Source organism: Lepisosteus platostomus, chromosome 5 (assembly GCF_059453375.1).
Source record: "Lepisosteus platostomus isolate fLepPlt1 chromosome 5, fLepPlt1.hap1, whole genome shotgun sequence".
NCBI lineage: Eukaryota > Metazoa > Chordata > Actinopteri > Semionotiformes > Lepisosteidae > Lepisosteus > Lepisosteus platostomus.
In genome coordinates, this window is record NC_142615.1 from 35,638,735 (window position 1) to 35,663,147 (window position 24,413).

The following is a 24,413-nucleotide window of genomic DNA, read 5'->3' on the forward strand; positions in this document are numbered from 1 at the left end:
TTACGTGTATTGGGATTGAAAATAGACTTTTACATGGACTTTATTGGGTTTTAGGAATCAGGAAATTTATTTTTGCACATCTTCGACTACGATCAGGAATAACTTAGTGTTTTCAGTGTGTTGATTGTTTCTGCCTGTGATCTCGGAATCTATTACTTGTGCCTTTACATGTACAGTAGATACCTGGTTCGTGACTTAAGTTCAAGGTAAACAAGACTAAGGAAATGAGTTGGAAACTTGTCCATTATATAAATGAACAGCACCTGAAAGCAAACGTTGGGTCTGGTTTCCTTTCTCTCCAGCATGAAATAGCAAACATTACAAATAGCACCAGCTAATGTCCAATAGGGTTAGTCATTTTAATTAACATGACTATACTGTAAGGTCCTGGTACATGGGAGTGGATTTCATCCACAATTAAAAAAGGGCAAATTATATTTACAGGCTTCAGACACTTTTTAATACAAAAGTGACCTAAAACTCCCTAACTTTCAGGTTTCCTTGAACCTGTGATAAAAAGGGGTCTTCCATTCTGTTATGTAACTGTCTCTAAAGTCGGACGTGGTGTTTCGCGGATGTGCAGTGTGCCTTTTCTCTTGTCGTGTTCAAGATAATTCGCTCCTGACTGCATGTTCTGTACTGCTCTGTTATTTCGTTCAGATTACCTATGTGGTGTACAGATAAAACTCAACTGCCTGGTGTATTTTCCTGGTTCAGCACCAACAGAACCAGAAAACACATCAGGTGACTTTGATATGATTTGAACATACAACCTTCTGAAGGGGAGTCAGACACGTTACCGTTGTGCCACAAGGTCACTCCTGCTGAGTGATTTTAATTCCCCCAAGGAGAAAAATCAGCATCCCTGAATTTATTTTTTATTCTCTCCTGTGAGGAGCACCGCTCTTCCGAAGGGGTTCTCTTCTTCCCAGATCACAGATTATTCTTCCTGCACATCTCTTACACATAGACCAGACACACCATCTCCATTAACATCTTCACTATATCTATAGATCTGACCCGCTACAGCCCCGATATTCCTGGACAGGATTTTACCACCAGCCTCATGAAATTCTCTTGCGAGGATATAGACATAAGAATATTTGTGTTTGGTTAAAAAAATGGTGTAAATGGCTGTGAAAACATTCACAGTGTATTTTATACACAAAGTAAGTGTTTTCGTAACTCTGAGATGTTTCGTGAAAACGTTACTGGCGTGCCAAAATCGTTTTTGAACTTCAAGCTAACTTCCCCGCATTGTAGCGCAATTGGTCAGTGTGCAGCGCTTATACAGTGGTGTTCTGCAGAGGTTGTGAGTTTGATCATCACCTGGAGCAGTCTCCGTTTTCAGCTGCAGAAACTTTCTTTAATTTAAGTCGGTTCTTGTGTTACTTTTTCCGATCGATGGAGCTGTATTAATGCAGGCACACCTGCTTCCACGTCAAGTTTATCGTTGCTCACAAACCAACACACTGCAGACACCTCTGATATTGTCACTGCTTTTGGGCCACATGTTCCTCCTGTCAGCCTACCATGATCATACACCTATAGAAATATTTCTGCTGTAGTACAGGAGTGAACAAACGAAACAAAAGCACACCAAGTTTAAAAAGGTCTTCCTGAAATTCCTCATATTTGAGCCAGCACTAAAATATTTCATTCGGGTTCACCCAATACATCAGTATTTGCAGGGGAATGCTGTCACACATGAAATCTTATTTGGTTCTGAAGTTTGAGAGGTATATTACAAAACGAGTGGGTGAATAGAAAATGAAACAGGGGTCACTTCGTAGGCTTAAAAGAAATCCAAGCAGCATAAAAACTCATGAATTTTAACAATGTAGAACACTCACAAATTTCATTGTGCTGCACCTTTCTCCTGCTGCTTTTATAATTTGGTCTTTCACATTTTAATGCCCATCTTACCGAACATCTTTTCTCAATTACAGACAGCCCAAACAGTTATTAAGGCAGAAATCAAAGGCTATCTAATTTTTCCTTTCTGCTAAAGACATTGAAGTTTTTGGGAAGCATTTCCCTTGTCCATTAAGTTCTTGCTAAGCAATTTCTCCGTTTTCCTTTTATTGTGATTGTCAGCGAGTACAAGACTGGAATAATGCACGACAGGAAAAGTTTAGCTATCGGGAGTGACATTTGAACTGAAGCCTCCACTTAGAGACCAGAGCACATGAGCAACATGAAAAAACAAGAGTCCTTGAGTGTGGCACTTTAGACCACTTAACCATCCTGCCAGGCAGCAGAGGGTGGTGTGTGCACCCATTGCTTTGTCAACTAAAAATCAGGGCAGATTATGCTAGAACAACAGAAGGATTATTAAACACTACCGATAATTATTTTCCTCTTATTACAGAGATTTCTACATTGCAAGACATTTGATGACTCAGATAAAGGAATGTCATGGTAAACAAAACAGGCAAGGATAGGGTTCAAACCCACAAACTTCAGTTTACAAAACCAACACCTTACCACTTGACCCCCACACCTGCAGTTCCGTATTATTTCCCATCAAGGCTATCACGTTTTTAAAATAAAAAAAATAATCTTTGTGTACAAATTGCAATGAGGGAATAAAACAAATATGATTATTACTGTTGTTCAAATTAATTCTACTGAAATTGATTAAATCGCGTGGAGGCAACAACAACAATATCGTGATTCTTAATAAGGAAATATGGGGCAGCAGTGGGATTCCCAGTCATGCCCTCAAATAGACTGGAAATTTAATCCAGCCAATTACCAGTTACCATTCATAATGGCTTTTCAGCACTTGTAGTCTGACTTTGTGGTGTTATGACGCATGGAAGCGACTTCTTTGGCACTCTGAATATAGTTCTTCTGTAGAGCAGGCTTCAGACTCAGCTAATAGCGCCCGTGTAGATATTTTATTTTTACCAGAAAATGCATTCCGAAACGTATCTCTCCTGTTTTAGAAAAAAACAGAAACAGAGGAGTGAAGTGGACTCAGGTCACAGACAGTGTCAGTGTGGAAACAGTGGAGTGAAGTGGACACAGGTCACAGACAGTGTCAGTGTGGAAACAGTGGAGTGAAGTGGACACAGGTCACAGACAGTGTCAGTGTGGAAACAGTGGAGTGAAGTGGACACAGGTCACAGACAGTGTCAGTGTGGAAACAGTGGAGTGAAGTGGACACAGGTCACAGACAGTGTCAGTGTGGAAACAGTGGAGTGAAGTGGACACAGGTCACAGACAGTGTCAGTGTGGAAACAGTGGAGTGAAGTGGACTCAGGTCACAGTGTCAGTGTGGAAACAGTGGAGTGAAGTGGACACAGGTCACAGACAGTGTCAGTGTGGAAACAGTGGAGTGAAGTGGACTCAGGTCACAGTGTCAGTGTTGAAACACTGGAGTGAAGTGGACTCAGGTCACAGACAGTGTCAGACAGTCTCAGTGCTCAGAGCTGCTGTAAGACTGTGTTGGTAAAACTCTTATGTGTCTAGACCTGCAGGAGGAGCTTGTCCCAGACAGCCCTGTCAGTCTCACAGTACCCATCCTCTCCCTGAGACTCGTCCCCAACGTCATCGTAGTCAGTCCTGTCAGGGGCAGGGGCTCCTTCTTCAGAAGGCAGAGTGGGCGGGACCCTGTCAGTGTGGGGGACACCTGGCAGAGAGACACAGATATAATAGCTGATATAGAGTCATTCCTGTCCATCAGCTGTCCTCTGCCTGTCTCCGCTGAAGAGATAAAGCTGCTTAAAAAAAAGAATAAGACCTTCAGTAACATTTCTCTCTTTGTGAACCTGGATGCTACAAAATGAATGGTAATCTATCTCCCTGTTCTAAAAATGCTCCCACTAACCAGGAGAGGCAGTTTTTAGCCAAGGGAATCTCAGAACAATTAAAGTTTCTAGAAACAATTGAATGGCAAGCTCTCTTAATGAGGTACAGATATTAAACACCAAACTGGTCTTTACATTTGATCTGGACAAGGAGTTCTCACCTTTTGTCTTTCTTGGACTATTAATTGACACTTAATCATGCAACCTAACTTAACTAAAGTAAACCGATGTAAACGTTATGGTTGCTTTGTTCACTGAATCTCACATCCCTACATCTTAGCATACATCTCCTTGCTTTGAAGGCCCGGAGAATTGGAAATGTTGACAATAGCCAGGTGTATCTAGATTTTTTAAAACACTTCCATAGTCACAATAGTATAGTGAATGAACATTTTAAGTCGTCGTAATAATCAGAGATTGTAACAGTACATTGTAAGAGTATTTGCTGATTTTATGAACCAATCTAAATAAACAATATACCATTTATTGATAGAAGCATTACATGATCTGCAGTGATACAAATGTCTGTTAGTGGAGTAATGGTTGGATTAAACAGAATAGTTTTTACAATATTGTAGTCAAAAGCCTTGAAGTAAGTAAGTAATTTTCCATACATAATTGTATCTTTTAGGAAGAATTGATCATTTAGAGCTCTTCTCTTCCAGTTAGTGTTTATTTGCTGGTGTGAAATTAAGTTGAAACTACTTTCTAGTAGACAGAGGTTAGTGCAGGCTGGTACAGGGCATACTCATGAGTCTTATTTATTATAACTCACCTGACACAGTGTCTGGGCTCTGGGGTACAGTGATGGCATCGTCATAGTACTCTGGAGCCTCTTCTGTCACAGAGGACATCAGCTCCCCTGAACCACACACTGTCACACATCAGATTTAAAATTAAAGAGATCTGGCAACCTAACTCTATAATACATTTCAAGCTAATTTCAGATTTTTATTGAGATGGTGAATAACAACAGGGCCACCTTAATCAGGACAGAGAGAGCAATGCTGTGAACCTTTGTGAAACATCTAAAGAGTTTCATCTGGACACGGGCATCAGAATAACCCAGAGAATAATCCAGTGTGATGAGCTGTGTAGTGCACAGAGAGAGCCAGACTCATTGGGATTGGTGCAGGGTTTCTCTCTGTAGGACTGGACTGAAATGACTCACCTGAGAAGGCATCTGGGCTCTGAGGTACAGTTACAGCATCATCATAGTACCCTGGAGCCTCTTCTTTCACAGAGGACATCAGCTCTCCTGAACCACACAGAGACAGGTTTGCTGTTACATATCAGATTTAAAATACAGGAGACTTGGGAATCTGATTATATAATACATTTCAAATTAACTCTATTTTGTTTAAATTAAAATGGTGAATGACAACAGAGTAGCCTGTTTCAGAACAGAGAGCAATGGTGTGAATCGTTGTTAAATATCTGAAGAGGAGCTGGAGAATGGCAGCAGAATAACCCAGAGAATAATCCAGACCTATTCACTTCCATAATAAATATAAAACTATTCCTAGATTTGGACTTATTTGGGCGGAGTGAAGATACTGAAGAGGAGCTGGACACTGGCAGCACAGTGACCCAGACTGATAGTTCAGAGCTGAGAGCATAGAGAGTCAGTTTAATGTGACCGTTGCTGAGTAAATGATAACTCTGTATTCTGAGGTTGAGATAAAAGAGAGAATAGAGAGAGTCAGACTCACTGGGTTTGGTGCAGGGTTTCTCTTTGGGACTGGACTGAAATAACCAACCTGACAAAGCGTCTGGACTCTGAGGTACAGTTACAGCATCATCATAGTGCTCTGGGATCTCTTCTTTCAGAGAGGTTATCGAGTCTCCTGAACCACACAGAGACACAGAGAATGTACACTTCAACTCTGACTTACTTCACAACAGTGCTGCAATCACTTTAAACACTGATGTTCATAAGAACTGCAGAGTAAAATGTGTTTTCCATGTAGTTATAGTAAAGTGTAATTCTAAATGCTTTGTGAGATAAAATTAAGACAAGACTCCAGGGTGAGTCTTATAAACAGCCATCAAGAGAATCTTTAATAATTAAGTCAGGATGTTGGTGTTAATATCTCATCTGAAAGGTGGTTTCTCCTGCCTTCAGTTTCCCAGTCATCATTCTGGGACAACGATCCTGAATTCTGCTCCTGAGGGAAATGGTAACTGTTGCATCAACACTAGTTAGAGCTGCATCCTAACTATTCCTTAAAGGTATCCTCTCCCTCTACTGATAAAGACTAGTTTTGTTTTGTCTTAGCCTCTGTGATCTGTTAAGATCAGGCCAGCATTAGGCAACACTGAAGAACAGAGTTAATAAGGTGTCAAACAACAGAGGTTACAGTATATTTTTCAGATTCAGAATTTTCTACACAAGTTCTCTAGATTTCAGCCTGGTTTGGGATGAGAGTGAGTACTGGACTGAAGACACCCCCACTCACACACTGAGCCCCCTGACTCCATCTCCCCTCACCTGATACTGGGTCTCCCTCACTGTCCTCCACATCATCGTATCCTGAGGGCAGCTCGTCAGAGAAGAATCTCCCTGTGAACAGGAGGACAGATCAGTAATACCTGCAGTCAGACAGCAGCCTCACTGTCCTCTACTGGCTGTTCCCACTGTGTGAGAAGCCAGAGTGTGAAAAGTAACACAGAGTTTGTTTTTAGATCAGGGACAGTGCTGTGCTGATTTTCGTTACTCATGTTGACATACCTCTTGAGAAAGAAACCACTGTCTGAAACCAGTGTGGTGAGATATTCTACAAGTGTAAGTCCTCAAATCTTCCTCAGAGGGTGGAGACCAATCACACCCTCTGTACACTCTCTCCACTCACCTCTCCTGGGGGCGCTGTAGGTTCCCTCTCTGGCCGGTTTGTGCTCTATTTCCTCATGAACAGCATCATGATAGGGGGTGTGTGCTCCCTTAGATAGGGCTGTGTTAGGAAACAAACACTCAGGGTTAACATGCAGTGAGGGGAATATAAGGTATTTAATTGGGTGCTAAACCTTTTCTTGGGCATCTGTGCACATAAATATTATATTATATATTATATATTATATATTTTATATTATATATTATATATTATATATTATATATTATATACATCTGCAAATTTCTACAGATCTCCATCTTAGAGTAAAATCCACATATCAGTTTCATGTGAGTGATAGTACTGACCACCAGAGGTCACTAGTTCCCTCCCTACCTTTCCTCAGCTTCCTGTTATGGATCAGCTGCCACACTAACAGGGCAAACACCACAAAAAGCAGAGCCCCCAGTGGCAGGAGGACCGGGAGCGAGACGGAGAGGCCTCCCAGCAGCTGTGTCTGGGGTGTTGTCCTGGTGCTGCCTGAGGGAGAGGGACACAGATCAGAAAATAATCTTCTGTGTTTTAATCTTTAATCTCAGTAGTGATCTCATCTGGACAGAGATTAGAAACTGGAGAATTTACCTGTTTCCACAGAAGAAGTGCTGGTGGAAGTAGGAAGAGCTATAATAGAAGATAAAATGTTTTTTGATGAGGAGATTCACAATAATTCTCTTTATTTCTTGACAAAAATGAAACAGAGAGGCTATAGTTTATAGAGAGCAGTACTTCTGAAAACCATGCAGTTTGCCAGCAGCATCATTTAGACAAACCGAAATGTCTCTTATTCCCTTCTGTCAACTGCATTACCTGTTGTCACTGGATGACTTTGAGATCCCCAACCTGAAAAAAAAAGGAGAAGGGATGGGTCGAGATTCAGAGAGTATTTAATAGCCATAAGGGCTCATACTAATTGTATTTCTAATAGGCAGAATTTGTGTTGGCTTCTTCATTATTATTTACATCTGTATTCCTGTACTGAGAGCAGCCCTGAACACGCTGGGAGCTCCAGCTGCTCCCACTCACCTGTACAGGTGACCCCAGCGTCCTCCTTGTGCAGACAGTCGCTCTGTCCCAGGGGAGGGTGCCAACAGTCCCACAAGTGAAGCTCACTGCCCCTGCAGTTCACCTTGTCCAGCCAGATGGTGCCATCCCCTGGTCCAAATGATGCGTTTCCCACTGCACTCACTGCATCTCCACAGCCCAGCTGTCTGCAGACCACCTGGGCATCCTGCAGGTCCCAGGAATCATCACAGACTGTCCCCCAGGAGCCATTGTGATAAACCTCCACCCTCCCAGAGCAGGCATCTCTTCCTCCAACCAGCCTGAGGGGCCAGTAGTCTAGAGAACAAAACAAATCTGATTAACAGACATAGAGATACAGTACAAACCCAACCAGCCTGAGGAGCCAGTAGTCCAGAGATTGTTTTGACACATCTTATCAACATCAAAGCAAAATACATCTCGACTACTGTCTGGTTTAGAGCACTGACTTTATTTGTTATTTGTGAAAAAAATGTAAGAACTGATTTATTTTATCAACATACAGATACATTTTGTAAACTCACTTGAACATGTGTCCTGGCCTGAGGCTGTGGAACAGGATTTGAAACTCCGGGGCACAGACTTCTTCTCTTCATCTAAAAGAAGGAAAACCCTGTTAATTTAAGATTAATAACTTTTATACTGGACATGAAGACATTAAGGAACAAGTAATAGGTTTATTAGGCTGCTCCCACCTGAACTATGATGACATTAATGAGTATTGAAGAAAGATGTGAAGATGGGGGTTTGAATTTAATCCTTTCTGTATGAGGTTTAGACTTCTAAGTCACAAGCTTGGGTTTATGGCAGGAAAGGGGGTTAACTGATAAGGATTGCAGATGCAAGCTAGGAACCCCCCTGGGTGTAATCTTAAACTGACCATTTGTCCAGAACATCGTAAACTGGCCAAATACCATGAACCCCCCTCTTTACCATCAGACCGAGTGACGTCAGAAACGGAGAAGAAAACACTATATAACCCAAAAGTTTGTAACAGTACGGCGAACAATACTTCGGTTTTGTTGTTTCTTGCGGGAAACAAGACTTCGGCTTTATTGTTCCTTGCATGCAATAAACTCATCTGTTTTACTTCATCTCGGGATCAAGAACCTTATTTCTTCTGTTACAACAGTATCATGTCTGAGTATGAGAGTATGTTAGCTGCAAGTATGAGTACTCATGCAGTCATTACATCTTCTTTTGTCTTTCGTAATATATATTTTTTACTTTCATTTTTTAATGTGTTGTACGGATTCTGTATATAACACATATTGCTTCTTGAAAATGCTGTGACTGCCAGATCTAAAACAATAAAATAGGAAAACTGTGTGAATGTCTGAAGACATTTGTAAGGCATATTGCTTGGTAAACTGCTGGATTTAAAGTTCCATACTCTGGGATTAGGGATTAGAAACTCTGGAATCTGCTCATAAAACTAACATTCAGCACTTTTTGACAGCTCACCCTATTTTTTAATTAGCAGATTGTTTATTCTTTTAAACTGGAAATAATCAGTAATGGATAAGACTAAACTAACATTGTGTGACTCAAAATAAACACCACATATACAGAACATTATTTGCTAGGGATAAGCAATATAAAATCAGCAATCAATTCACTTATACAACTATTGCTATTGCTCTCTGGCAACAGTTACCGGTTGTGTACAGATCAAACATTTTGGCATCATTTCTCTTCAATGAGTCACTCTTGGTGTTATGATAACAACGAAGAGCGACTCGGCCCAGAAACAACTAAACGTAGCCAGCAACTGTTTTTTGAGCGGAGACAAACATTTCCCTCTTAGACTTGCTTATATCGTTTTCAACATGTTCAAACACGTTCAATTCCCTTTTTTTTAGGCAAACAGAGGGTCTGTTATCGGTCATTTCTGGGATAATGCGACAGGAACAGAGACATGTTACGAGCTTTGCATGTGGTAGAGCTGTGCATTTAACGGGGCTCGGTGTGTTACAATGTCATTAAAATAAATCACGTCACGCCCCTCTGCTGTATGGACGCAGTCCATCCTCAGCTTCACCTGGTATCTGCGTGAAAAAATCCCCCAATGTTGATCCCAATGTTTCTGCAGAGATCAAGAACAAGGGGCAGATTCCTCGTTTACGCATCGCGAATCCTTAATCCTTTTTCTTTGAAATCCAGCACGGAAATGACAGAACAACTAGCTTGATTAACTAACCAAAAAAAAGTCGCCTACTAAATGACTACAGCTCATCTGTATTCAAAACAGGTTTCCATGTCAACCACTGTAATAAACAGCATACGGCCACACCGCGACGGTTTGGAGCCAAGCCAAATAATGCTGAAACAGCACAGCTGCAGCGATGTCTGGGCAAAAAGGTAAGAGATACCAGATCGCCTTTCACGTCTGTTGGGCTGTGTCCAATTTTGTACTGTGGAGAGTAATAGTTGTAACAATAGATGGTGTGAGAGAAATCTAGCCCTGACATCAGGTTCCTATGCCAGCAGCCATATCACCCTGCAACTCACCACTGGCAATCCCCCCCCCACTGAAACTCAGCAGGTGTGAGCTTGGTCAGTACCTGGATGGGAGATCCCTGGGAAAAACTAAGGTTGCTGCTAGAAGAGGTGTTAGTGGGGCCAGCAGGGGATGCTCATCCTGCGGTTTATGTGGGTCCTAATGCCCCAGAATAGTGACGGGGACAGAAAAGTGGAGTGTCCAGAAAAGCACTATGTAAGTATAAGCAATTATTATAATTATATTTTATTATAATTAAGACATTTAAAATTCTCTTGAACCTCAAAGTATTTTATCTGTTTTTTCTTTGATAATAATGACAGGCATGTTAGTCTGATTGTAATAAAAGCCACTAGGAACAGTTTTTGTGAAACTAATCAATTATTGACGTATTTAGGTGACAATGTTTTACCCACCATTTTTGTGTGAAGACAGATTTATGTCAAATTAGGTTCTGAGCCATCCCACCATAATCTTAACCTTCAACGTCTTGCTGTCCAACACAGGCCGTGGACAAAAACAGTGAAACACTGGGCTATCTATTTAATTTATAAGTCATGATCTGGAGTCCTTACCTGAGCAGGTGATCAGAGCCACTTCAGAGTCTGTGCACTGGGTCTGATTCCAGGCAGAGGAGGGGCAGTGCCACAGCGTGGAGTCGTGAGGGCGGCGTTTAAATTCATCAAGCCAGTGAGGAGCGGAGTCCCGTCTGGGGGCTGAATCGACGACACGCCCACTCTTCCCACAGTTCAGCCCCTGACAGACAGACTCACTGTGTCCTCACTCATGCTATTTGAGCACACGTTGCCCCAGGTGCCATTGTAGAAAATCTCCAGCTGACCAGAACAGCCCTCGGCCAGTCGCAGCTCCTTGAACTCTGGGGACATACAAGTGGACAGACTGAGAGAACCCTGCTCTGAACTGACACAGACTTCTAGATTAAAGACCTCAGATAGAAACAGTGTGTCTGCTAAGTCTATTGTGACACTAGAGGATTTCATAATCTTTTCTTTTCTCCAAAATCATATTAATGGAACGGAATGCTCTTTCTCAACAGAAAACAATACATTGGTAACTTTTTTTAAATCAATGTCAAGCATCAGTCTGGCACTAGTATCTCTTTATTCTGTAAATTACAATCCAAATTGAGAATCTTTGGATTATTATGTCAAGCACCCTATTACTATTACAGTAATAGTATTATTTTCACATTACTGTCCCTGTTCTTGTCTTGACCAGGAGATACTGTACAATACTCCTGGTAGTTAACACCCTACTGTATGAAAACGTCATGGTGTGATATGAGTCCTGTACCTGAACACACCACTCCCACATCCTCCTTGTGTCCACAGTCATGTTGTCCCCACCCTGCTGAGGGACACTCCCACAGAGATGACTCGTTCCCCAGACAGCCCACTTTGTTCAGCCAGATGGCTCCAGTTCCCTGGCTGAAGGAGGCTGGCACTGGAGCACTGAGGGCCGTCCCACACTGGAGCTGCCTGCACACCACCTGAGAGTCTGCCAGGTCCCAGGAGTCATCGCAGACTGTCCCCCAGGAGCCATTGTGATAAACCTCCAGCCTCCCAGCACAGTCACTACCTGCCCCAACCAGCCTGAGGGAGCGCTGGGCTGGGAGAGAGACAATACCCAGTGATATAAACACATATACAGTATACAGTATATATAAACATTACTGACAGTTGGTTTAGGAGCAGAAAATCAGAGGTAAGGGGCCAATGGTCAGAAGTCAATGCAGTACTAAGAGATCACTGTGACCTCTAGTGGGAGATAATTTGCTGAACATCAGCTAAGGGGCAGCAGATGCAGTGCAAGCAGCTTTTATGTCCTGCTGCCTCACAGAGCCTGACTGTGTGTGTTAGAGAGGTTGAGAGGGACAGTGTTGAAAAACTCCACACACACCTGCTGCCTCACAGTGCCAAAGTCTGAAATGAGTAACAGAGATGTCAACGCACACTGAGAGCCCTGGAGATACAGAACAAGGACCAGTTCATACCTGGTGTTACTGAGGAAGGAACAGAGGAAGATGGGTAACCTGTCAAACACATAGAGAGGGAAAGCAGTGTGAGCTATATGTGAATCAAACAAGTTAACATCAGTAATGAAACTAAAATTAAAACAACACTGATTAATGACAAAATTAGTCATTATTCTCCCTTTACCTGTGCCAAGTGAATCGTTGCTGCTTTTCAAGTCTGTAAAAGAGAATGAAGGAGCTCATTACTGTCCACAGGAGTGGTTTCACCAGTGGAGTGTCAGTTGTGTGGCACAAAAATTACTTTGATAAACCTTGACCTCCGGATTCCCTCTTTATACTAGTACAGCACCCTGCATAATTAGGCTCTGGGTTAATGGATTAATTGCAGAGATCAGGCATTAATTACAATATACTGAGTTCCAGGACATTCTTTCATTGGTGATCTGAATAACAAATATACACTTGATTTCTACTCCTCACTGTATTTGTATGCACTGTATACATCTACTCTTCTGAAAGAAAATTACACAGCAACCTAATAACCACTTTGGAGAAATTTTGAGTTATATATGTTGATAATACACTGAAATGGATTAAGAAAAGAAATTCAAACATCTCTATCCTTTTACTGCGGTATGTAACAGAGCAGTTATTCGGTCAACCATGAAGATAGTGTGCTGCTGTGTATAAGCAGAGGGGGTGTCATTTTATCAAATGATTCTCACCAGAGCAGATGACTCCCGCGTCCTGTCCATGAGAGCACCCTGCTCTCCCCCATGAAGAGACAGCACAGTGTGAGAGATGGCTCTCATTGCCCTGGCACTCAAACACATCAGCCAATACTGGTCCACTGCCTTGTCCAAACCAGGCCTGTCCTGGAGCTGCTACAGCCTCCCCACAGCCCAGCTGCTGGCAGAGAACACTGGCATCTCTCAGGTCCCAGTAGAGATCACACACTGTCCCCCAGTCCCTGAAGAGCCACTGTAACTCCACTCGGCCAGAGCAGGAGTCTGAGCCGTTCACCAGCCTGAACCTTTGGTATCCTGCAGACAGGACAGGGGGAGAGCAGACACAGTGTCACAACACAACGAAATCTCCCTGCAACATCTAGCAGTGATCCTCAACTCTGCCTTCAAGTATACAGTAAACCTTCAATAGAGTACTAGTGATCAATAGGACTAGAGCTCTTCACTGATTAAACCCACAGTACAGACTCAGACAGAGATATAGTGGTGATGAATGAGGCGTATACAACTTTTCACTGATTAAACAGCTGAATTCAGGAGCAAAACAGAACAGGTCTAAGTTATATTTATTTTTATTTTTTATTTTAGAGAACAAAACGAAACCATTTTACATATAATTACTATTACTCAGCCTTACTTATATGTTTCAAGAAAAAAACTGGAGGAGATACTCAGAGCCCCTGTATCAAATAACACAGGGCTGCTGTCCCTGCTGTATTGGCATTGAATCAGGGGAGGACAAGCTGCAGCTTTATATTGCAGTGACTGACGGAATTTGAGGGTTGTTTCTCTTTCAATTAGGAACTTCAATAAAATAAATAAATGGAATCAATTATCCTGCTCTTACCGAAACACACCAGTCCCACGTTGTTCTCGTGCGTGCAGTTCTGTGATGTTGTGGATGAATTTTGACAGGAGAAAATCTGAGATTCGTTGCCCTGACACTGGAGCTGCTCTGTCCAGACCTCCCCCCCCCCTTCCCGAAATGAGCCCCCTTCAGCACCTGTGAGGGAACCCCACAGTCCAGCTCTCGACAGACAACTTCTGCATCCTGCCAGTCAAAGTCAGAGTCACACACTGAGTCCCAGGTCTCTCCGTGCTGCACTTCCACTCTCCCAGAGCAGAGATCACTGCCTCCAACCAGCCTGACCCCTTGTTGAGCTGGAACATCAGAAGAATAACAGAGATCACTGTCCTTGACCAGTCTGACCCTTTGATGAGCCGGAATATCAGAACAATAACAGAGATCACTGTCACTGACAAGTCTGACCCCTAACAGGCACTTTGAGCAAGACCTTGACTGTCACAGCCTGGCACTGCTGGAGCAGGACTGTCTGACCTGGGCACTGACAGACACTCTGGACAAGACCAGGACTGTCACAGCCTGGCACTGCTGGAGCAGTACTGTCTGACCTGGGCACTGACAGACACTCTGGACAAGACCAGGACTGTCACAGCCTGGTACTGCTGGAACAGGACTGACTGACCTGGGCACTGATCGACAATGTGGACATGACCAGGGTTGTGCTTCTCCACGTGAAAGCAGGTCTCAACAAAATACACACTGTCATTTATTTCAGCACCATTTACACACACCTGGGACTAGCAGTCAGCTCCTGGCTATAGTGCATTGCAAGAAAATTCAGGACCATCAAATCCCTAATGGTATTTTTGTTGAAGGTGCCAATCTTTAAATTTTAATTCTCCATCTGGAGTTAATTCCCCATCTTCAGTATAATGCCGCCCATATTACAATAAGACAGAGCAGCTAAGAGGTTAGAGGACCAATCTTCAATAGCAATATCATTGAATAACTTGACAAAGCCAACAGAAGTTGCTCTTTTTAATTTCTATTTAGGTACAAATCAGTATTGAGAACTCATCCCACAATTCCATTCTGGGCTCATCTGTATCAGACTGATAGTTACTCCACCACCAAGAATCTGCCCCTGGGCCAGCTGGTACAGCACCTGGACACACAGCCCACTGCAGCACTGAGGTCTACAACACTGAGCTCACAATACCATGAAAACCCATTAAAATATACCTGAAATTCACCAGATCCACTGACACCTGACACCAAAATACCATTAAAACACACCTGAAATGACTGACCACATCCACTGACAGCTGTTGAGAAGGTATTTCACCCCACAGCCCACTGGAACCCATACAGACTCTCATTTCACCAGTGTTAAAACAATATAGACACAGTGAAGCATTTACAGACGCAGTGACCACAAACAGGATGAGCTCAGAATGACAGAAATAGAGACACTTTCTGTTGTCCTGCTGTACAAACACATGAAAAAATGAGTTTTCTCAAACTGAAGAGTCATGTGCTAAATGTATGCTTTGTCCTTAATATGATTATGGAAATAATTATCAGAAAAATAAATATTATTTATGACATATATTTATTCCCTATATTTATAATTGCTATATAATTCATGTTTTATTAGGATATCTATATTTTTTAAGAATATTCCTTGCTAATAGTAGACAGTAAGAGAGCAGGAGCAATAACAGTAGAGAAAAAGTAAAAGATAGGTGGTTGAAATTTTTTATAGTTTGGATTTATAATAGAGACACACAGTGACAGTGAGGAGTGTTGTCAGTGAGAAGCTCTCAACAGGAGAGGAGCAGTGGGAATGGGAGGATGGACAGATGGATCATGATAATGGACTCTCGATCAGTGGAGGAGTTTTAAATGTCTCAGTATTGGAGACTGGAGAGAGTCTGTGTCTCTTACCTGAACACCTCACTCCAGCATCATAGCTATGAGGAAAGCTATACTGTTTCATTTCACTTTTACCACACTCCCTCAGTGCAGACTCTGACCCGCTGCAGGAAACAGCACCCAACAGGATTGATCCAGACCCTGGTCCAAAGTGAGCTCCTCCTCGTGCTGAAACAGCAGATCCACAGCCCAGCTGTCTGCACACCACTGCAGCATCATCCAGATCCCAATTAAAACTAAGTACTGTTCCCCACTCTCCTTTATAGTGAATCTCCACTGTCCCCTCACAGGGACTGGCTCCATTCACCAGCCTCACATCAGCTCTGCCTGGAGACAGATAAAAGTATTATTACCATATCCAGAGGATATTTAAAATAGGAACAAGTAAAAGTTTATTCCATACTTAAAAGAAAAGAAAGGAGACTCAACACTTCAGCGCTGGAGCCTTGTTCACATCCCAAGAAGGCTCCACAGCCACAACATTCTGTCTCCTTTCAGCATGGAAAAAAATCTTTACTTTCTTTGCAGACTACGCATGCTGACACAGATACTTACTTTAACTAGTAGAGGATATTTTGTATATTTATATTTAATGTATATATTGTATATATATAGTTCAGGTGGGTAGCAGCATCAGCATGCATAGGCTGCAAAGGAACAAGTAATATGTTTATTCCATACTGAAAAGAGAAGAGAGAAAACACAACATTTTGGCTGTGGAGACTTCAGGTGTGAGATCACTTCAGGTGTGGTCTTAAATCTGAAGAAGGCTCCACGGCCGAAATGTTGTTTTCTTTCTTCTATTTTCAGCATGGAATAAACTTATTACTTACATATATATAGTATATTAATACATTTTCAAAATATGTCATATAATTAAAATTTCTTTAACCTGTTTAACTGGATTGCTAGTCCATCTGCCAGTGAACAAGAAACAGAGGACACGCAGAAAATGAAACACAGAAGGTCTACTAAATCCACTAAGTCATCTTCAGTAAAATACAGAAAGTCCGCTCTCTGCCATTTCAGACCCTGACTGTGTGTGAGATACTGGAGAGTCTAGCAGCACAGTGACTGTGTGTGAGATACTGGAGAGTCTAGCACACAGTGACTGTGTGTGAGATACTGGAGAGTCTAGCAGCACAGTGACTGTGGGTGAGATACTGGTGAGTCTAGCAGCACAGTGACTGTGTGAGATACTGGAGAGTCTAGCAGCACAGTGACTGTGTGTGAGATACTGGAGAGTCTAGCACACAGTGACTGTGTGTGAGATACTGGAGAGTCTAGCAGCACAGTGACTGTGGGTGAGATACTGGTGAGTCTAGCAGCACAGTGACTGTGTGAGATACTGGTGAGTCTAGCAGCACAGTGACTGTGTGTGAGATACTGGAGAGTAGAGCAGCACAGTGACTGTGTGTGAGATACTGGAGAGTCTAGCACACAGTGACTGTGTGTGAGATACTGGAGAGTCTAGCAGCACAGTGAGTGTGTGTGAGATACTGGAGAGTCTAGCAGCACAGTGACTGTGTGTGAGATACTGGAGAGTCTAGCAGCACAGTGACTGTGTGTGAGATACTGGAGAGTCTAGCAGCACAGTGACTGTGTGTGAGATACTGGAGAGTCTAGCAGCACAGTGATTGTGTGTGAGATACTGGAGAGTCTAGCACACAGTGATTGTGTGTGAGATACTGGAGAGTCTAGCACACAGTGACTGTGTGTGAGATACTGGAGAGTCTAGCACACAGTGATTGTATGTGAGATACTGGAGAGTCTAGCAGCACAGTGACTGTGTGTGAGATACTGGTGAGTCTAGCAGCACAGTGACTGTGTGAGATACTGGTGAGTCTAGCAGCACAGTGACTGTGTGTGAGATACTGGAGAGTCTAGCAGCACAGTGACTGTGTGTGAGATACTGGAGAGTCGAGCAGCACAGTGACTGTGTGTGAGATACTGGAGAGTCTGGCAGCACAGTGACTGTGTGTGAGATACTGGAGAGTCTGGCAGCACAGTGACTGTGTGTGAGATACTGGAGAGTCTGGCAGCACAGTGACTCTATGTGAGATACTGGAGAGTCTATCAGCACAGTGACTGTGTGTGAGATACTGGAGAGTCTAGCACACAGTGATTGTGTGTGAGATACTGGAGAGTCTATCAGCACAGTGACTGTGTGTGAGATACTGGTGAGTCTAGCAGTACAGTGACTGTGTGAGATACTGGTGAGTCTAGCAGCACAGTGACTGTATGTGAGATACTGGAGAGTCTAGCACACAGTGATTGTGTGTGAGATACTGGAGAGTCTAGCAGCACAGTGACTGTGTGTGAGATACTGGAGAGTCTATCAGCACAGTGACTGTGTGTGAGATACTGGAGAGCCTAGCACACAGTGATTGTGTGTGAGATACTGGAGAGTCTAGCAGCACAGTGACTGTGTGTGAGATACTGGTGAGTCTAGCACACAGTGACTGTGGGTGAGATACTGGAGAGTCTAGCAGCACAGTGACTGTGTGTGAGATACTGGTGAGTCTAGCAGCACAGTGACTGTATGTGAGATACTGGAGAGTCTAGCACACAGTGACTGTGTGTGAGATACTGGAGAGTCTAGCAGCACAGTGACTGTGTGTGAGATACTGGAGAGTCTAGCAGCACAGTGACTGTGTGTGTGATACTGTAGAGTCTAGCAGCACAGTGACTGTGTGTGAGATACTGTAGAGTCTAGCACACAGTGATTGTGTGTGAGATACTGGAGAGTCTAGCAGCACAGTGACTGTGTGTGAGATACTGGTGAGTCTAGCAGCACAGTGACTGTGTGTGAGATACTGGAGAGTCTATCAGCACAGTGACTGTGTGTGAGATACTGGAGAGTCTAGCACACAGTGATTGTGTGTGAGATACTGGAGAGTCTAGCAGCACAGTGACTGTGTGTGAGATACTGGTGAGTCTAGCAGCACAGTGACTGTATGTGAGATACTGGAGAGTCTAGCACACAGTGACTGTGTGTGAAATACTGGAGAGTCTAGCACACAGTGACTGTGTGTGAAACATTGGAGAGAGCATGCTATTCTGTGCTTGTAGGGAACTTGGGTTTCCAGGTACCTCAGTTAGAAACATCTTTCCTGATGAGGGTGCATTTTATGGATAGGGATATAGGCTCCCATTAATCTTGTGGCTTCCAGGGTGCAGGGAGAGAAATCTAACTGCAGGTTACCTTTTATTTAAAAAGGTAGCTCATCTCCTATGTGGCCTCTGTAGACATTAAGAGTTTAATGCATAGTGAAGAAAGATACAAGATGTGAAGAAGGGGTTAACTGCTTTCTTTTTGCACAAGGACTTGACTTCTTGTGACCCAAGACATTCCAGGCTTTAAGTTATGTCAGGAATGGGGGTTAACTGATAAGAATTCCAGATGCCAGCTAGAACCCCCCCCAACCAAGAAAACATAAAACTGACCATTAAGAGTGGTCAAAGCCTGGGGGACTGTCCGAACACCGTGACCTCTCCCCATTACCATGGAAACGAAGTACGACAGAAGCGGACATTTCGTGCTATATAAACCCGAAGTTTTGTACCTGTATTTTGAACAATACTTCAGACTTATTGTTCCTTGCATGCAATAAACTCGCTTGTTTAAACTTAATCTCAGGTTCCAGAACTTATTTGTCTGTTAAGTCAGTAGAAACAGTCAAGGGTTTTCTGGGTGAGCAGAATGTTAGGCCTCTGAAATGCCTTGTCTGTAAATACTGTATATAAAGTAGCATGTTTTGTTGTGTGTTGTGTCATTGTTTTAAACTATGAGTCCTACCCCATTTGTAACAATATAATGTAACTTTGTGTGTTGTATGTTTTGTGTCTTATGTAGTTTATGGTAATAAATATTTGTTTAACTATGTGGCCTAAATTATTGCTCTTCTCAACAAGCTGTGCTGGAGAACAAAGTATTCACATTCCTCTAATTATACCAGCCACTTGGGTGTAGAATTCACTTACAAGGCGGGGGTTATGAATAATTATTTCACTGATCAACTAAACCACTTGTCTATTCCTGGTTTTTACCAGTTTCATAACCTCCTATCTGTAACAATAACAATAATTTGTTTCTAGCCTTTACCTGTCTGCATCTTATTAGTCAAATCACAGCAAGGCTAATTAGTCAAGGCTCAATTTCATACACAGCACATTCCTTATGAACCAGTTATTTTTATTTTTTTCTGCTTATCCACTGGGATGTGAAGTTGTTCTGAGACTTCCGGATAAGTAATTACAAATTAAAGCCCTAGAAAAATTGGGAGAATAAGATTCCACACCCTTTAGTAATATGAATTGTAAATTTGTGCTGATGTAACCATTTGCTTTCCTAATTACAGTGTCCAAGTTAGTTGTTTTTTTAAGCTCCAACTGTATTCAATTGTTGTGATTCTGATTATTTCAAAATAAAATAGTTGTTCCTCTTCATCTTAAAGCACAGTCCCAGTCATCTTTGGAATTTGGTATGTTGTGGGAAAAGGCTGCTAAGGCTGCTGAAAGAAGGATAGTCTTTAGAGGAGATATTTAGGGGCTGGGATGGTTTTTTACCCTTTGTGTTTCTTTTTAAAAAGAAGGCAAGCTGTCAGCTGATGTTGCAGTGACAACTGTGATTCTCACTTAAGAGTGGAAAGGATGCCAAAGATGTCAAACTGAGTAGATCTCTCAAGGAAAGTTTTGACAGAAGGACCTGTATGTTTCGGTACAGGAGGTGAATTATTTAATTCTGTGTGGATATAGTTTCACTTTGGCTGCCTGCTCAGCCTGCTTTAGTCAGACCTCCTGGCTCCAGTCTGCTTCTACCAGGGCAGTGCAACAGGTATCACAATATGAACGTTAAACTAATAAAAAAAGACAGCAAATTGACCAAATGGTTCCTACCTGAGCACAGCAGGGACACTTCCTGTCCAGCACCACAATTGACTCTCTGTGGAGAACTGCAGTTCACCAGGTGAGACTCGTCCCCAGAGCATTGAATACCTGTCAGACACACATCACTGTCACTGTCCCATACAGAGAGTAATTACAGACTTGTACTACAGAGCACTGAATACCTGTCAGACACACAGCACTGTCACTGTCAAATACAGAGAGGAGTTATAGACTTGTACTACAGAGCACTGAATACCTGTCAGACACACAGCACTGTCACTGTCCCATACAGAGAGGAGTTATAGACTTGTCATACAGAGCACTGAATACCTGTCAGACACACAGCACTGTCACTGTCCCATACAGAGAGGAGTTATAGACTTGTCCTACAGAGCACTGAATACCTGTCAGACACACAGCACTGTCGCCAGTCTCATACACAGAGTTCTGGTGTATTTGTACTAAAGAGCCACAGCCCAGCTGTCTGCAGACCACAGAGGCCTCTCTGTAGCCCCAGGAGTGCTGGATGAGTCTCGCCCAGGTCCTGTTGTAGTGAACTTCTACCAGGCCATCACAGTGACTCTCTCCTCCTGACAGCCGGACTCCACCGTCTACAGCTGACAGGGATGAATCTATAAAAATGAATAATCGTGTTAATTTTCAGTCACACATTAGTAAAATAAAACAAGCTCACAGAGGGGTTATCAGAAATATTTTTTGTTTGTACAATTAACTTGATACACCACAGCTTATTATGTTACAACATACTGTAGTTTTTTAAAAATAGTCATCATAATTTTATGAATGGTCTTGCTTAAGAAGTTTGCTAGGAGATCAAATTCTAATATCACACTTACTCTCTCTTCTAATACTATAAATATATAAATATTCACTGGCTGACAACAGCTCTAGTTTCTAGGAGGGTTGTGACAGCACTGGGTAGGTGAGCTCAGCCCACATGTGGGGAGATGGGGGTTGGTTACCGGCCAGCACCTCAACAGGTGACTAGGACATTAAACGAGCACAACCTGCAGTGTGGACATCTGTGGCAGAAAGGGCTGTGAATGAGGAATGTGAATGTGGACTGACTTGTGTGTTCAGTTACACAGGGTGGGTGGAGCTGGAATTAGCTCCAGGGCTCCTATAAAACAGCATGAAGAGGTGGGTAATTGAAGGAAAATAGAAAGCAGATAAGGATGGAATAAGTGGATGGATCTTGGGATTACAGTTGTGCTGGAGCTTTGCGGAGGTTAGGGCAGTTTGAAAAGTGAGGAATGTTTGGTGATTCTGGTAAGAAGGCTGCTTTTAATGGCATTCTGAACAGTAGGTCTACTGTGGCTGGCTTGGAGACCAAGACCATGTAAATGGATTTGGTTACTTCATGAGTAAGTGGGACAGATTAAGATGTGAAATTTTACTGATCCGTTATTTAAAGCTGTATTAATTCTGAAAATATAAATATGTGTTGATTCTTACTAGAACAAATGACTCCAGCTTCCTGCCCATGAGAGCATGCAGCTCTGCCCCATGAAGAGAGAGCACACCAGGAGAGATGGGTCTCATTGCCGTGGCACTCAAAAACATCAACCCCTCTTGATACATTGTCCTGTCCAAACCAGGCCTGTCCTGGAACTGCTACAGCCTCCCCACAGCCCAGCTGCTGGCAGAGAACAGTGGCGTCTCTCAGGTCCCAGTACTGGTCACACACTGTCCTGTATTCACCGCGGTACTGCAGCTCCACCCAGCCAGAACAGGAGTCAGGGCCACCCACCAGCCTGTAGCCACTGTATTCTGCAGACAGGACAGGCGAGTCAGGAGCTGTACAATATTAACATCACTCTAGTCTTTATACAAAGGACTGAGGACTCAGGAGCTATACAGCATAAACACACTGTTATCTTTATAAAAAGACAGGGGAGTCAGGAGCTGTACAGTATGAACACAATGTCATAATGATTGATTTTACAGTGTGTTGATTGTAAAATAACTTCTCATAATTATACATACTTATTGAATATTTAAGTTCAGTACACAAGAGTAATTAATTATCTTTCGCACTGTGACAAAGATGAATCAAGCAATGTGGAAATCACATGACCACAAGACCACTGCCTGCTGCAGCTCACTGACTGATCCAAAGATATTAGTCTGGGGCACAATATACAGTGCCCTGAGATACAACAGACAAGAAAATAGAAAAATCTAAAAAGTGACAAAATGTATTCTAAAGAGGAAGAACATGCTAAATAAAATAAAAATCAGAATTATTTGTCCTTACGTATTTGATTAAACCAGATGATGGTGCTGTAGAACAGACAATGTTATCAAAGATAAGTGGGCAAAGCTATAAGGAAGAGATGTAATTAGCCGACACTGCTCAGAGTGAGACATTGATGTGTTTAGCTGCAGATCAATTCAGACAGCAGTGCTCTCACCTGTACAGACCAGGCTGACGTCATTGCTGTGAGAGCAGCTCAGAGTGAGATATTGAAGTGTTTATACAGCTGGGGATTAGTACAGACAACAGTGCTCTCACCTGTACACACCAGGCTGATGTCACTGCTGTGAGTGCAGCTCTGATGCTCCCTGGTTGAGGTGGGACAGTTGTGGATTCTGGTCTCATTTCCCTGACACTGGATCTCCTCTGTCCTGATCAGCCCTTGCCCCTCTCCGAAATGAGCCCCTCTCAGCACCTGTGCTGGAAATCCACAGTCTAGTTCACGACAAACGACCTCCGCGTCCTTCATGTCAAAGTCGGCCTCACAGATCGTACCCCAGGATGGCCCTCGCAGAACCTCGACTCTGCCAGAGCAGAGACTTCTGCCTCCTGCTAACCGCACTCCTGACATGTGACAAAGGTGGAGTCAGAGGATTTATACAAAATTAAATAGTATTACAGCACATTGCAGTGCACTTAATACAGTATATCAAAGTAAAATTAATCCAGAGAAATGAAAATGTTTAGATTATCTGTATTCGTTTTTAATCCTAATCTTAAAAGACCTTAAAATCATCATTTGCATTCAATCTAAAAGTTTGAGAAGTATTTCAATTTGCTTGGTCAAATCAGAAAATATCTCTGTTTCTAATTTAATATGAAGAGGGCAACAAAGCTGCAGGGAGGAGGTGCAGAAGGACATTCAGAAAGTTAGACTGAGGCCTTGAGAGAAAATGAAGGAGGACTGAGATCAAGACAGACAGCAGGAGCAGCTTCTGGTGTCGCAACAACAGTCAGAGAAACTGAAGCCTCATGAACATTTATGAACCATTTAAACTACATCACCATAATTCCAGGTGGTGCTGTCTTCAGAACACTCCTGAAGACAGCACCACCTGTGGAACATAAAAATAGTAGGAACAGTTACCTAATTCAGTCATTCAAAACCTGGGCTCATAGAGTCCAGAGAACAGGACTCGCAGCCTGGCAATATTGGAGCAGCATTGTCTGACTTTGGCACTGACACACAATCTGGACAAGAGCAGGACTGTCACAGCCTGGCACTACTGGAGCAGGACTGTCTGACCTGGGCATTGACAGACACTCTGGACAAGACCAGGACTGTCATAGCCTGGCACTGCTTGTCACAGCTTGGCATAATATGACAACTCACTTTAGCTGAGGGTAAGATATAGCAAAGAGAAACAGACCACAATGAAGTATAGGGTCAGTTACCACAGCCTGTAAGTAGAAACAGCATTGTTCTTCATGTATTTACAGTATATATTGGTTACATAGGTGTGCATATGTGAATTTGTTTCATGTACAGTGCCTACATATTCTTTTCTATTTTGTAAAG

General features: G+C 42.7%; 1 protein-coding gene, 1 long non-coding RNA gene and 1 pseudogene across 3 annotated transcripts; all 3 read right to left on the bottom strand.

The window, feature by feature from the left end:
* Positions 1-1,928: 1,928 nt before the first annotated feature.
* Positions 1,929-11,006, bottom strand: LOC148665897 (antigen WC1.1-like; the record flags this gene model as incomplete). Its single annotated transcript, XM_088632901.1, has 12 exons — positions 1,929-3,637; positions 4,591-4,677; positions 4,987-5,073; positions 5,576-5,662; positions 6,307-6,378; positions 6,668-6,766; positions 7,040-7,183; positions 7,286-7,324; positions 7,511-7,543; positions 7,727-8,041; positions 8,269-8,340; positions 10,820-11,006. Coding segments are annotated over 12 exons (1,386 nt in total), but the record flags the coding sequence as incomplete, so codon positions are not given.
* A 31-nt stretch (positions 11,007-11,037) lies between these two features.
* LOC148665898 (uncharacterized) lies at positions 11,038-13,364 on the bottom strand. Its single transcript, XR_015936595.1, has 4 exons — positions 12,966-13,364; positions 12,425-12,457; positions 12,259-12,297; positions 11,038-11,873 (listed from the first exon to the last, which is right to left on the bottom strand). It is a non-coding gene; the product is annotated as an uncharacterized LOC148665898 (long non-coding RNA).
* Positions 13,365-13,475: 111 nt separating this feature from the next.
* On the bottom strand, positions 13,476-23,291 carry LOC148665899 (scavenger receptor cysteine-rich type 1 protein M130-like; annotated as a pseudogene). The gene is made up of 3 exons (XR_015937121.1): positions 23,153-23,291; positions 15,739-16,053; positions 13,476-14,147 (listed from the first exon to the last, which is right to left on the bottom strand). The product of XR_015937121.1 is annotated as a scavenger receptor cysteine-rich type 1 protein M130-like (transcript).
* Positions 23,292-24,413: the final 1,122 nt, after the last annotated feature.